The 15,344-nt window shown below is 42.2% G+C and overlaps 1 protein-coding gene across 2 annotated transcripts in view; it reads left to right on the top strand.

Moving 5' to 3' along the window:
- The window catches only part of OSBPL10 (oxysterol binding protein like 10), a 306,798-nt gene that overhangs the window by 226,628 nt on the left and 64,826 nt on the right, over window positions 1-15,344 (top strand). For both annotated transcript variants that reach the window (XM_003781767.2, XM_003781766.3), the window contains one exon: window positions 10,020-10,230. In XM_003781767.2, the coding sequence (XP_003781815.1) occupies window positions 10,020-10,230 (211 nt within the window). The remainder of the gene's footprint in view (window positions 1-10,019; window positions 10,231-15,344) is intronic.

Below are 15,344 nucleotides of genomic sequence, written 5' to 3'. Positions count from 1 at the left end.
GGTGCCATCATGCCCACTCCAGGTGTCAACATGGTTTCCTCTGTCCGTACAAAGGAGAACACACCCTGACTCTCTCTTTGGTCTTAAATTTCTCTGTCTCTCTTTTCTCTATCAGCTATGGAAATTTATTATTAACCTTTCTTTACCCTGCCTTATTCAAAAGCGTGAACAATGAATTAAAACACTGATTTTTTTGCCTATGAAGTTGGTTAAGAAGATAATGGAGGGTGGCCCCTGTAGCTCAAGGAGTAGGGCGCCAACCCCATATACTAGAGGTGGTGGGTTCAAACCTGGCCCCAGCAAGAAACTGAAAAAAAAAAAAAAAATAATAACTGGCTCTAAGTGGTGGTATGGCTCAACTTTTCTCTATGTTTGAAAATTTTTTTAAGAAGATAATGGAGGGTGGCCCCTGTAGCTCAAGGAGTAGGGCGCCAACCCCATATACCAGAGGTAGTGGGTTCAAACCTGGCCCCAGCAAGAAACTGAAAAAAAAAAAAAGATAATGGAGAATGACAAAAAAGAGGCCAACTTACACAACCACTGACAGAATACGAATTGGTATAATTTTTTTTTCTGTGGTGAGCTGACAGTATTTATCAAAATTCTTAACTGTTCAATAACATTAAGTCCAGCAATTCCTCTTCCAGGAAAATTATTAAAAAGTTATGCTAAGATTGAGCTGCAGAGAAGTTTATTGAGTTGTAATTTGTTGTAGAGAAGTGAGACATCATCATAATGTCTGTGCAGTAGGGAATTGGGCAGTGAGTTATGGCATATTTATGTGATGGAATATTCTGTACTATTTAAATGGTATTATAGAAATTTATGAACATGGTATATTAAATCAAAAAGGTTATAAACATTACTACGGTGTGTAACCATTTTCATGAAAAGTAAAAGTACATACAGCCAGCCCCCCCCCCACCATATCTGCAGGTTCTGCGTCCATGGATTCTACAAACCAAAGATCAAAAATATTTAGGGGAAAAAATGGATGGTTGTGTCAGTACTGAACACATACAGGCTTTTGCCTTCTTATTATTCCCTGAATAATGCAGGATGACAGCTCTCCACAGAGCATTTACATTCTATTAGGTATTGTAAGTAATCAGATATGATTTATAAGTATATGAGAGGATGTGCATAGGTTATTTGCAAATACTAGGCCGTTTCATGTAAGGGACTTGAGCATCCATGGATTTTTGGTATCTGAGAGGGGTGATCCTAGAACCAGTTCCCCACAGATACTGAGGGATAGCTGTGCAGTTGACCCTTGAACAATAGCAATTTGAGCTGTGCAGGTCCACTTAGACATGGGATTTTTTCAATAAAAGTTCCACCGAATGTGTCTGCCTCTCCTGTTTTCCCTTCTACCTCCTTGATCCTTGATCTACCTCCTTCTACCTTCCTTCCACCACCCCTGAGATAGTGAGACCAGCCCTTCCTCTTCTTCTCTTCCTCCTCAGCCTACCCAATTTGAAGATGACAAGGATTATGACACTCCACTTCCACTTGATGAATAATATATATATATATATTTTTTTTTCTTCTTTATGATTTTTAGTAACATTTTCTTTTGCCTAGCTTACTTTATTGTAAGAATACAGTACATAGCACATATAATATACCAACTATGTGTGAATTGACTGTTTATGTTATTGGTAAGGCTTCTGGTCTACAGTAGGCTATTAATAGTTAAATTTCTGGGAGTCAAGAGTTATATGTAGATTATTGATTTAGGAGAATAAGCTTTGCTAATCCCCATGTTTCCAAGGGTCAGCTGGATATATACATTAAAAATTGGCCAGGTATGGCAGCTCCTACCTATAATTCCAGCATGTTGGGAGGCTGGGTTAGGAGGATTGAGACCAGTCTGTGCAACACAGTGAGACCCTATATCAACCAAAAATATAAAACTTAGCTAGGCACACTAGGAGGCACCTACAGTCCTAGCTAATCAGGAGGCTAAGGAAGGAGGATCACTTGAGCCCAGGAGTTTGAGGTTACAGTGAGCTATGATGATGCCACTAACTAGTCTGGGAGAAAAGAGGGAGACTCTATATCAAAAAAAGAAAAGAAAAGAAAGAAAGGCATGCACACACACACAAAAACCAAAACCATAAAAATTTTGTAAGTTCCTATGCTGAGATTTTGACATTTATCCCTGGTATGGGATATATTATGGATATTTTTCTTCTATTTGATTATTCTTTTCTGTGATTAGTATTACTTTTGTGTTAGAAAAAGAAAAAGAAGGTATTTTTGGTTCAAACCATGGCAAAACTCTGCTGGCTACAGACTGCAGCCTCAACCAGACTCAGGTTTGGGTACCTGTTATTTACAAGCCAAACTTGAGAGACCAGTTGGTGGAAGGAAAAGCAGGTTTACTTAAGAGTCAACAACCTAAGGATGTGGTGGACTAATGTCACAAAGACCATCTCAAGACCCTCAGGCAGCCTAAAGGGTTTTGAAAGGGGAAAGGGGCTTAGGAAACCATGTTCAGGGCTGGCTATGTGCAGGTCAGTGGCTCTTGTTCTGATGGTTATCTTGAGTAATGGGCCGAGGGGTGGTCTGGCTGGCATCAGCTAGACCGCATCAGAATTGAACGTTAACTGCTCAGCATTTTCCTCCACGGGGAACTGGCAATCTGGGTTCTGTACTTATTGATCAATGCTAGTTCCTAAAATTCTTTTTTTCACCTTATCACCTTGGGTAGAGTGCCATGGCGTCACAGCTCACAGCAACCTCCAACTCCTGGGCTTAAGCAATTCAATTGCCTCAGCCTCCTGAGTAGCTGGGACTACAGGCACCCACCACAACACCCAGCTATTTTTTGTTGCAGTTTGGCGGGGGCCAGGTTTGAACCTGCCACCCTCAGTATATGGGGCTGGCGCCCTACTCACTGAGTCACAGGCGCCGCCCAAATTCTTTTTTCTTTAGAGATAAAGTCTCACTTTATTGCCCTCAGTAGAGTGCCATGGTGTCACAGCTCAGGTACCCACCACAACTCCTGGGTATTTTTTGTTGCAGTTTGGCTGAGGCTGTGTTCAAATCTACCACCCTCAGTATATGGGGCCAGTGCCCTACTCACTGAGCCACAGGTGCCGCCCAGTTTCTGAGATTCTTAAGCAAGCACACAATTAGGCATTATAAAAGAAAGAGTATTATTTGTTTTAAGATGAAGTGATTGCTGACGTTAAAGAGCTGCTGTAGAAACCTTGGTTTTGGGGCCTGACGTGGTGTCCTAAGCCTGTAAGCCCAGCACTTTCAGAGGAAGAGTTGGGAGGATTACCTGAGGCTAGTTGTTCAAGACCAGCTAGGGCAATGTAGCACTCCATTTCTAAAAACAAAAATAAAACAAAATTAGCCGAGCATGGTAAAAGGAGTTATGATTGTGCCATTGCACTCCAGCCTAGGCGATAGAGCAAGACTCTGTCTCTAAAAATACATACATAAATGAAAAATAAGTTTAAAAATAAAAGAAGAAACGAAGCTCTAGTTTCAGAAGTTGTGCAAGGGAGGGAGGCACGCCTTGCGTCCAGAGAGCATTAGCACCTCATGATCCACATTCAGGACCTGTGTCTTTGTGTGTGGGGGCAGAAGGGGGCGGATCAATCAGTGGTGAAGAAGGCGCTTGTTTACTGACCCCTTCCCTTCTACTCAGCATCCTGCAACCACCCTTTTATCCCGCCCCTCTTTCATCTTAGATAATAAAGGTAAGGTCAAACATTAGAATGTTGAACTTCAAAATTCTATTATTCTGTCCTGCCTCCCACAGATGGAGGTGGACAGAGAAATTTGGGGTTATGGCTTAAGTCATTTAGTAATAGCCAACCTTGGTAAGGACACCATGAGTCCAATGCAAAGTGGGTGTGGATCCAGAAAGTAGACAAGTATCTAAAAATGATGAATGCTTCTCTCCTGTTCATTTTCTGAAAGGGAGAATAGATTCTGTTGCCAGACAGAATAATACAGCCTTCCAGCTGGCCAGTTAGATCTGTTTATGAAGTGATCTTTGACTTAGAAGAGGAATCAGATGTTTGCACTCATACACCTTTGAAAGCAAGGCAGGCTTTTATGCTCTAAGGCATAACAAATGACTACAGGCTAGAGACTCTCCTCCCCAATCCAGAGCTGGGGGCATCACAAGGGAGCTCCTGCCAAAATGAGCACCTGTGCTGGTGGGCTGGCGACTCCATCCCCTCACTGAGAGGCCAGGGTAAGAGGTGTGGGGAAGCTCCTTCTATTCCAGCTGAGAGCGGTAGAGGCCCCAGATGCAGTAGATAAACTAAGCAGATCAAAGTATTACCACAATGGCTCTGAAATTAGATTGTCGATAGAACCCCAGTTCATAAAAGTAGGCTAGGACCTGTGTCCTGAACCTAAAATGTTGAATGTCAGCCTAAAAGAAAGAAATCAGATGAAACCAGAGTCTGCTAACATATTAATAGCCAAATGTCCAGGATGTAATAAAAAATCAAGAACCAGGACAATCACAGTTGAATGAGAAAAGACAATTATCTGACACGAGAAGCGAGACGATTCAAATGTTAGTTTTATTGGAACACAGCCATGCCATTATTTACGTGCTGTGTCTGGCTGCTTTTAAACTACAGTGGCAGAGTTGAGTGGTTGCCACAGAAACCATATGGTCACAAAACTCACATATTTACTATCTGGCGTTTTACAGAAGTTTGCTGACTCTTGCAGTAAGCTCATTCAAGACCTACTAGCCAGTTTGGGGGATATCTTTTCCTTTTTACCTTTATTCTTTCCCTGGGTCTATAGTAGAGACAATTATATTCTTGCCACTGGTTTGTCCATTTTCTTTCTGTGTCTTTTTACTTTTCTTCCTTGTTTGTAATCACATCTGTTTAGCCAGACGCCTCTTGCCATTGGAGATGGATCCCATTTCCTTCTGCTCATTTCGTCCCTTATTGCCACTGTCACTTTCTTAACCCCACTAAGAAATGTGGATTTGGAAGATCTATATACCAGATGGGGGTCTTCTCTCTCTACTCACCTAATCAGGTTTAGGACTGACCTACTCCTGTGTTTGGGAGTGCAGGAGGTGATGTCCCCAGGGGGCCTGGGACCCTGGCTCAAGGGCACTTTGGGTAGATTATCATCCCAGGTGTGGTGTGCCAGGCAGTAGAAAGGAGACATAGCTTAGAAAGTATTTGGAGAAGGTAGGATATCGGGTAGGAAAAGTCAACAGCTTATTGGGGGAAGAGAAGATTACTCAGATGTGAAGCTAGAACTTAGCTGTTCCCAACAGTCAGAAGTTTGGGGAAGGGCATCGCAGATTGGAGTGCCAGTTCTTCAAATATGTTTCAACAATACAATCTATTCATAAGACAAAGCTGACTGTATTGTTTGCCAAGGTGAAGAAGAATACTACCTTCACAGGCTGCTGGCTGTGTCTCTGAAGGGGGAAGACAAGGTCAGAATTTGAGAATTGGAAGTTTCCTTTACAATGTGGGAACTTGATTAGGATTAGGTAGGACCACAATATTATATAACAGTTCAGGATTGGTGGAAACAACAGCAAAGATTTTGAAGCAAGGCATATAAAGAGTTTTAGCAAGCAAACTGCCTTATTTTTATTAAAGAATTGATGGATATTTCAGGAAGTTCCTGCAATGAACAATCAAACTATTTCTGGGGCAGGGTCTCCTAGAATATTAAAGCAATGCTCCATGAGGCTAGTGGAATAGGAAAGTCACATTAATGGAGACAGTAGGCTCTGTGTTTGTGTGTGTTTATGTGGTTTTGACCTAAAGAGCCTGGAAGCAGGCTTTGAAACCCAGGTAAGGACATTGGCCGAATGGAAAAGTGCCTAAGTTAACCAATAACCAACCCCTTGACCCATGAGCCATGAAACTTAGCAAGGGCTCGCGAATTCCACCAAGTGAGGAACAATGCCAGACCAAAGCCATCTTGTATTTGGCATCAAATTGTTTGGTGTGTTTGTAGGCAAGATGGGTTTAGTTCCTGAAGGCATCAAGGAACCTGTGAAGAGGTTCCACCAACCTCTCCAGAATTAGGACTCTGTATTCAAGAAGAGAAGTGACTGAGCTCGGATTTGTTGATACTGGGGCTGTCGAGACTGGACTTTTCAGGTGCCTCTGAAAACTGCACGGAAGTGTGTATCTCAGAAAAGCCCATGTGGTCAAGGGAAACGGGGCCCATGTCCTCTTTCTGCCTCCTACACTCCTCCCTCTAGACACATCTAAACTTGTTGAATTAGGTGTCATTGGGTTTTGATCTTTGCGTCTTGGTTTCAGCGTCTAGGAGTTCTTTCTCTTTCTGCAGCCATTGTTCCTATTAACATTAACTTCTTTGCTTGGATTTTTTTTTCATTTTCAGATGAATAGGAGGATATAAATAATTAATTTATGCTTGGGTTTTGTAATGCTTATGCCATTGTTTGTGCTGTGGGAAACAGGCCGTAGAATTTTTTCACCCACTCTGAAAGTTTCCTTATCTGTGAAGTTTAACTTGACCTACATTTTGCAACCTCAGAGTTGACATTTTCTGGAGGTGTCTCTCTGAAATTTAATTTGGGAACCCATTTTTGCAGTGTTACAACATGGTGATGCCCAATTGCAGAAAGTAAATGCCAGGAAGAAATGAGATTTGTGCTTTCTGGGGCTTTATTTTTCAATACTATGGATGATTAGTATGGATGTGCCTTCAACAAAGTGTTTAGGCTCTGATTTGAAACTTACATAATTAAAGCAAGTGGCTCAACTATTTTTTTAAAGGCTGGTGGTTGTAGGTGAGTCTACTTGTTGATGGTTGTGCTTTGCTCTTTTGTTGTTACATCTACAGGCACCTAGAAAGGGAAGGAGCCTCTTTAAGCATTTGTTGTTGTTATTTTTGGTACATACAGATGTTCAGTATGATACACGTATTCATCTTCCAATGTATGTCCTTAGTTAAAATTAGAGAGATATAGAAATAGCTAAAACTTGTTCTTAAGGCTGATGAAGTCTTCAGCCGTGCCTCCTAGTCTTAGCAAATGTTAGAGCAGTAATAACTGTGATATATAGCTCCAGGGCTAGGAATCTTACATTTCTTTCAGAGTTTATGCAATTTCTTTTGGAATCTATTGAAGCTAATACATCAATTGTGTCATTAAAGACCAGAGTTCTGTTTCCATGTCACAGAAAAAGGGTAGAAAATGAATCGTTAGGAGGTGTCTACTGTGTGCCAATCTCTGTTCTAGGTTTATTTTATTTTTAGTGTTCATTTTAACAAGAAAGACATTGAAAACCACGAGGTGCCTGGTTATTGATCTGTCTCTAACAAAGGGGTGACTCAAGGCGGTTACTGTTAGCATTTTAAACAGTGAAGTTCTTTGTTGTGCAGAAGGTTCCCCCAAACTCAGATACTTAGTGCCCCTGGTCCCCATAGTGCCATAGCTCTCTCTCAATCATTATGACCACCAAACCCACCTCACTGCCATTTCCAAGTGCCCCTCTAAAAGGCCATCATAGCCCTTGGCACTGGTGTCTAGTTCTCAATAAATACTGTTGAGTACTTTTAAGAGGCTAACGTGTGGACGCCACCTCTGAGCATGTGCCTCTGCTTGATAGAGTATCCTCTGAGCTAGTTTTGTGTTTTTATTACCTAAGATTTATGTCATACTGTATGCTTGTAAGTTAACAGTATTTGCCCTATGTTATATAATTGGGATATAATTAGTTCTTTTTGTTGATTAAGCTTGAATATATTCCATATAGTTAATGGCCTGATTTTACTCACCTTTTCTGTTAAGTGTTGGGGTATCATTCAAAGTCAAAAACATACGTGTTATATGTTTCATCATTATATTTCCTCCTTTCTTTTCAACACATTTTTCCAAGATAAGGTTTTATGGTAGAAATGCTGACTACTACAAATAGCTAGAAAATTGCTTTTCCCTGTTAGCTGTTATACGTATAGTGACTGTCAATGAACACATAGACACTTCATCTTGTTTGGAGTTAAATTTAACCAGCTGGCAATATTTCTTGGCAACCCTAAACTGGTAACAGAGGCATTATCCTTCAGCCATGTTATGCTCGTCAAGTGTATGATTTCTGTAGACTTTGTGTCACAAATGGATTCTTGACGCTTGAGGGGGAAGAGTTGAGACTTGAATTCATTCACTCAAGAGGTACTTACCGTGCTTGGGACATATCAGTGAACAACATGGGTAATGATCCCTGCTTAAAATGAATGTAACAAGAAGTAAATTACAAGTTAGGTTGGAAAGTGGTGAATACTATGGAGGAAAAAAAAGGTGGGTAAGAAGGATAGGGAGTGCCAGGGGTTGGGCTGGAGATGCAGTTTTAAGTTAGGTGGTTTGGGAAGTTTCTTGAAAAGGTGACTTGTAAGCAAAAACCTAAAGGAGAAATGAATACTTCCTGAGTTCGTGTTGTGTTCCAGTTGCTGTTTTAGGAGCCAGATGGCTAAGTATAACCTTTGCAATCTGCAAAAAACAATTTGCGTGTCCAAATGATGGGTGTACACATTATGGGGAGAAGAGTCCAAATCTTGTCTGTGCAACATGGTTATTAACATTAATCTTTTTTACAACTTCATTTTGAAGTAGTGGTACCTGGTTTGGTAAGTAGGATTGCAAAGGGTAATTTTTTTTTTTTTTTAAAGCAGACAACCATACAAAATGGTAGGAAATTGCAGGTATTTGATTTTGAAAGGAATTTTTTCTTTTAAAAGGCTGAGCCTAGAATGAGTTTGGTGTCCAAGTCCAGCAGTCGTTACAGAATTATTGTTTCTTCCCTGCTGGTGAAGTCATGATGGTAACAAGGATCCTCCAGGGATGACAGTGACAAAGTAGGAGATGTTGCTTCAGATTAAGGACAGCTTCCGTGGAAAAGCTTAAGAACACAGTGGAGCAGCTTCTAGAGAACAGGGGCTTGTTCCTGCCTCTGATGCCATCCAGTGCTGTGACCCCGGGCAGTTGCTGAGCTCCTCCACTTCTCAGAACAACTATTTGCTAGATGTGGTGCTGAGCGCTCATCTTGTTTAATAAGATAAGTTATAGCTCCTGCAGGGGAAGAACTTCACAAGATAACCATTAACGTCCTTTCCTAGCTCTCGAGTTCCTTTCTCTTTGATTTGTAGACTCCTGTTTGTCCTGCAATAAGCTTAAAAATTGAAGCCAGGCCACACAATATTGTTACTCATCATAGCTTGAGGCCTGGAGTAGGGCTAAGCCTATAATTCCTGCTTTTTTTCTTCTTCCTGACTTCCGACATGGGGTGATGAAGGTCAAGTCCTGTTTGTTGGTTTTTTTGCGTGGGATGGAGTGGGGTGGGTGCTCGGTATTGGTTTCACTGTGCTCTCACTAGTTCAAACACCAGCCCCAGATTCTGCTTCTATTTCTTGATCTTTGAATAGAACTGCCAAAGAGGTAAAGATTGGAGCTGGAGGAAAAGCTAAACCTTGCTCTGAGGGAAAACCATGGTACATCGACCATCTTAGATAACTTTCCATAGAAAAAGAACTTTACGGGGATTGTAAGGACTACCTTTAATGTGTTTATTATTGACTTACTTTCAGAAGATCTGTAGATACATCCAGGTGGTCTCTGAAGTTCTAAAATTCTCTTTTGATTAGAGTGCCTTTGGACTGATTTGGCTAGGTAGATTTCACCCAGAACTGGATATCCTATCAAGGGATTGATGTGCACTGAGCATTGTCTGAGCTGACCTTCACCTTGCTATACAGGGGTGTCCAACCTTTTTTCTTCTCTGCCACACTTTGGAAGAATAAGAGTTGTCTTGGGCCACACATTAAATACACAAACACTAATGAAAGCTGATTAGCAATGAAAAGGTCCATGCATATTTTTCATGATATCTGACACTACAGATAAGCACAAATAGTCCTGCGGGCCACAGGTTGGACACCCGTGCACCTAGTTTGTGGTTTAGGTGCTGGCTCCCCAGCCTGGTGAGAGGAGGACTCCCGACCCTCACCTCCTTGCTGTCTTCTCTGTGTTGTAGATGATGAACCAGGTGGAAGGGCAGCAGAAGAACCTCGTACATGCCATTGAGTCCCTGCCAGGGTCTGGCCCCCTCACTGCCTTGGACCAGGATCTGCTGCTCCTGAAAGCGACCTCTGCTGCTACCCTCAGCTGCCTTGGGGAGTGCCTCAGCTTGTTACAACAGAGCGTGCACCAGGCTGGCCAGCCCAGCCACAAGCCAGGGGCCTCCGGTAAGACTCCAGTGGGCATGTCAGTGTTTGGACCGAATACTGCCCAGGCTGTGTGTGTGTCCTATTGTCTCTCTCCTTTAAATCCATCTCTTTCTCTACCATCCAGCCTTCTATCCTTTGGTCCAAGTGTCTCTCCATTCATCTCTTCCAGAGTATGCATATACAGTAGACCCTCTGTAAGTTGACCACTCAAGAGACTGTAACAAACTGGTCAACATATGGAGCCAGTCAGCATAAGGAACTAGGTCTCTTGTACTGATACATACATGTGGTGCATGTCTGGTCTATGAAAACTAAGTCAGCTTAAGGAAGTGGTCAATGGAGGGAGGTGGTCAGTGAGCAACCTCATGCCTGTCCCGGCATGGACTTATGTGAGAATTTCTCTGAAATACATACTTGGAGCATTTCTTGTTCTTTAATCAAGAAGTCAGAGATAATATTACACTCTCTTGAGTGTTTTATTACCTGGATCATTTTTGGAGGATTTAATCAATAAGCAGATATAAAGATATTAGTGAAAATGACATTCGGTGATAAAGGTGAAAACAGCTTGAGGTTGGTCGTGTCATATATAATTATAAGCACTATAATTAAAAAAACAACAGAAGACTGGTTACGCTTTGTTGCCCAGGGCTCACTTAATTAAGGAGGAAATGAGGCAACCGAGGTGATGGAAAGTCAGGCGAAGTTATGAGTGACAATATTTATATGTCCTGCTTTCCTCTGATGCCCTTGGCCCTCCATTTTACTGAAGATAAAGGGACCTCTGGCTTTTGGAAGCAAACTGTGTGTGGGTAAACTGCTTTTCTTTCTGTAATACCCACCTTCATTTCCTGAGCTCAGCCTTTGCTATGTGTTTTCTGGAGTTTTTATGGAGTAGGTGTTATTACACCCATCCTTCTGACAACATGCTGAGGCTCAGAGCTTCTGAGTGACTTGCCCAAGGCCACCCAGCTAAGAGCAGAGCAGAGGGGAGAGGATGGCTCTTCTCATGGTGGACAGCACCTTCCCCTGCTTGGGGTTCCTTGTTCAACTCACAGCAGACCATCCCGTGAGCTCTGGATCCCCATAATCGGAGCTGGAGGCAGTGTCTTTCTTGCCCCCTCCACCACCCCCCCCATTTGCCTGTCCTCCCTTCTTTTTGGCTGTTTTCATCAAGAAACTGAGCTGAATGACCTATGTGTATTTGACTTAATAAAATTAAAAAAAAAAAAAGCAACTGAGCTGAAAGTTGGAGGGCAGAAGGAACATGAGACATCACAACGACTAATTTGTTTTCCTCATCTTCTTAACCCTTCTAAAAGTTATAGTTGATGTGATATTGCCCCTTAAGTTTCAAAACAATCTACATGTGTCATAAATCTATGCCACACACTGGAGGAAAAATTGAATTACTTCTTGCATGCAAACCATCATAGTTGCCTGCAGTTAAAATAGAATTCCAGACTCTCAAGCTAGTGGGATAAGAGAATACATTGGCTCTGGGAGTGTTGCCACAAAATCTGTTTGTTTAGACTCTCAGGGCTCTCGAGGTTGATAGTAGCTATAGCAGCTGCCTGGCACATGCTGATAAAAATATAATGGGTATGTCTAAGAAGTGCCAGGCTGGGTTGATGGAAATCAAAATCTCATTAAAGTGAAACTCTGTTAGGGTTTATTTAAATGTTCTGTGGGCAGGAAGGCCTGCATCACCTGCAGCATACCAAACGTCCACAGGTTGTTCTGGCTTACCCTCTCCTTGTCTTCTGACCCTCGCCCTGTTGTCTCTTCTGTCCCTTTTCTGAATCAAAAATAATTTGTGGACTTGGAGCATTTCCTCTACTGTAGCACGTCCTTGGGTCTTCCGGGCAGTATGTTGGCTTCAGAGGCTTTTCTGCAAGCTCTTTAATGTTCCCTTCCCTTCAAACACGCTGGGCAGCTGGGCTGAAATCTGAAGATTCTTGAGTATTTATCTGTCTGTTTCTCATCTATGCATTTTGGCTCCCAGACCTGTCTCTGGTGTTCTTACTAAGACAGACTGGATCTGAAATGCTTCACTTCATTTTTGTTAGTGGAGAGGCTTATAATTTAAGTGAATAAAGTAATCTGGTTTTTGGTCAAGGCTCAAATTATACAGTTCTCTTGTGATTTATTCCTGAGGACCCTCAGATCTTCAACAGCTTGATGGAAGCAAGTGACTGACTGACAGGGGCTGGGCATCTTTCTTCTCCAGCCTAGATGCTGCCTCCCACACTGTGAGAAAAGACAGGCGGGACCACGTTCACAGCTGGGAAATGTGCTGCTTGGGGGCCTGGGATTTAGGCAGGATACCAGGAGAGGAGAGAAACTGGACCTTTAAAGTGATTTAGGGGTGTAGTGTATTCTGTGTATCTGTGCTTCTAACTGGCAGCATTTGCTCGTGCATCTTAATCCCAGGAACATGGTTTGAATGCTGAGCAGACACCTGTGATCAGATAAAGCCCGTTCTAGTGCTAGGTTAAAAGCTGAGTGTTCACAGCATGGTCAGTGCAAGACTTGCTTGGGAAAGGACACTGGAGTCAGAGCTGCCAGAGCAAGCAATGGTGGGGCCTGGACCGAGCCTAAAAGGTGACACAGGTGTGCTTGGATGTAAATGAGGGCAAGAGATCCAGAGACATGTCATTGAAAGGAAGAGAACAGAGCAGGATCCAGTGTGCTTTCCTTAACTCATCTTGCTTTCATTCCTTGCAAGATCTGGGGAACATGTCAGTTAATAAGCCACTTGCTTTGGGCCTCCCTTATTGGGGTTTGGCAGACAGGGCCCAGTAAATGAAAACACTGTATATAAGGACTTTTCTGGCTGTTCGCCTTCCTCCTCCTGCTGTGCTTTTGTTTTTTCCAAAGACCTCTTCAGATTCCCATTTTTAATCTTTTTTCTCCCAACCATTCAGAGGCTTCCTTTGCTTTCTCTGTTACATCTTCTTTTATGATACCTACTGCTCTGGGTGAAAATTTGCCCCACTTCTAGTCACCTTCCTTTATGATTAAAAGCCAAGATAGAAACCTGATAATTCTTTCAGTCAACAGGAAGTCAGGAGAAGAGAAAAACTAGCATCGTAAAATATTTCGGATGCATGGATTTTTTTTTCCCCAGCTGTCTAAACAAAGCTTTTGAGTACCAACTTCTCCCTAAAGAAATCAGTTAGATGCTAATGCTCCAGCTTTCCACTGGAAATATGCCCTGTGTTTTTCTCCAGTTTGTGGATTTCAATCTTATTCCACTTGGGAAACCGTTTTAAGTTTACTGCACTTGGAATGCACGAATTCACTGTTATAGGAAGAGGGAGGGGGAGGCTCCCAGGTGCCAGCACCTGTCACTGGCCTCTGAACAGAAGCCTAGTGGTTCTCAACACCCCCAGCGAGGCTTAAACTAAGGCCAAGGATGGATTAAGATAGTGCCACAGTCAGACCTTGGCCTTCAAAACTGTGTTTTCCTGTATGTTTAAGTCTCTAAGTTTTCAGTATGTTTTCTTTATGCTTTTTGTTTTTGTTTCCCTACTGTTTTTTGTGTTTTCTCTATTTTGTTGCATTTCCTTTACTCTTCTTTAGTGTTTGAGGGAGAAACATGATACATATATAAATTCTAGTAGTGGTATAGTAAGTTTTTTATGATCATTCCTATTTATTTATTTATTTTTAAGACAGAGTCTCACTATGTCACCCTTAGTAGAGTGCTGTGACATCACAGCTCACAGCGACCTCCAACTCTTAGGCTTAAGAGATTCTCTTGCCTCAGCCTCCCCAGTATGGTACTACAGGCACCTGCCACAATGCCCAGCTATTTTTTGTTGCAGTTGTCATTGTTGTTTAGCTGGTCTGGGCTGGGTTCAAACCTGCCAGCCTCGGTGTATGTGGCTGGCACTGTAACCACTGTGCTATGGGCACCAAGCCTTCTTTATTTATTTTTATTTTAAAGATACGAGGGCTTCATCTTGCTGTGTTGCCCAGGCTGGAGTGCAGTGGCTGCTCGCAGATGCCATGACAGTGTTCTGCTGCCTTGAACTCTTGGGCTCGGGACCCTCCAGTCTCATCCTCCCATTCATCTATTCTGATCTTCTGGCATTTAGAGTTGTAGCAAAACTCAAGATTGATATTTTTTCCCTTTAAGGCAGGTCTCAGTTTTCTGCCTACATGAGTAGAAAATTTTTCTCTTGATTTTTGCTATTCAAAAATGTTGGTAAACTTTATGAGCTAGGGGTTCATTATACTATTCTGCCTGGTTTTGTATGTGTTTGAAATTTCAGTAATAAAAAGCCTAAGAAAAATGTTGCCACGCTGTGTCCAGATTTGAGTTTCTCCCCACCGAGACTGCTGGAGCGTGGTGGATTTTTTCAGCAGCCCCGGCAGGTCTCTGCTCAGTTCAGGACGTGTTTCTTTATCACATCATTTGTTGTCTCTGCTCTGTTGACCCAGTCTCTCTCTTCTGCATCATCTTTGTTGTTTTTTATCTCGTGTTTGTCTTCTGTGTCCTTTGCGACTGCATGTTGGTAGAACTTCCTTTTCTCAACATACTACTTATTTGACTTTCTACACTGTTGATTGTACTTGTTCCTGTTCTCAGTCTGAATTCTAATTCTATTAAAGCTGATTTACTTTCTTCACGATAATCACGTGTACACGTACATTCAGCTCCCTGTTCACCTCAGCCTGTTTTCTTTTTCTGACTCTTCCTGTGTTTGCTTCATAAAGGCTGCTTTATCCCATATTGTGCCCAGGATGCACCTTTCCTGGTATTTTCCCTGACACTTTATATTAGCAATTTCAGAGACATATTCTTCCTCTAAGCCTTCCTGAGAACAATATTACTTTTCCCAAGCTCTATGTAGTCCTTTTTATTCCTTCCATGTTAGAACTTTTTTTCTTCTTCATCCCCAACAAATGAAGATGGTCTACCCAGACTCCTAAACCTGTGATCATTTTTAGAGCAGCTGCACAGATTCAGGTTGGGCTTCATGCTTTGAATCCACAAAATGCACAGCAAGCTACATTTCCCAGCATGCATTGCCAACTTTACTCATCTTGTCCTGGGCCTCATCTATCCTATGATGCAATGCACACTGTCAGGCCACACCCTGCTTCCCTCCTCATTGTGTCCT

The sequence above is a fragment of the Otolemur garnettii genome, unplaced genomic scaffold (genome assembly GCF_000181295.1).
Source record: "Otolemur garnettii isolate 467f Iridium unplaced genomic scaffold, OtoGar3 scaffold00002, whole genome shotgun sequence".
In the NCBI taxonomy this organism is placed as follows: domain Eukaryota; kingdom Metazoa; phylum Chordata; class Mammalia; order Primates; family Galagidae; genus Otolemur; species Otolemur garnettii.
Note: the sequence above shows the minus strand (reverse complement) of the source record. Positions and strands in the feature narration are given on the sequence as shown.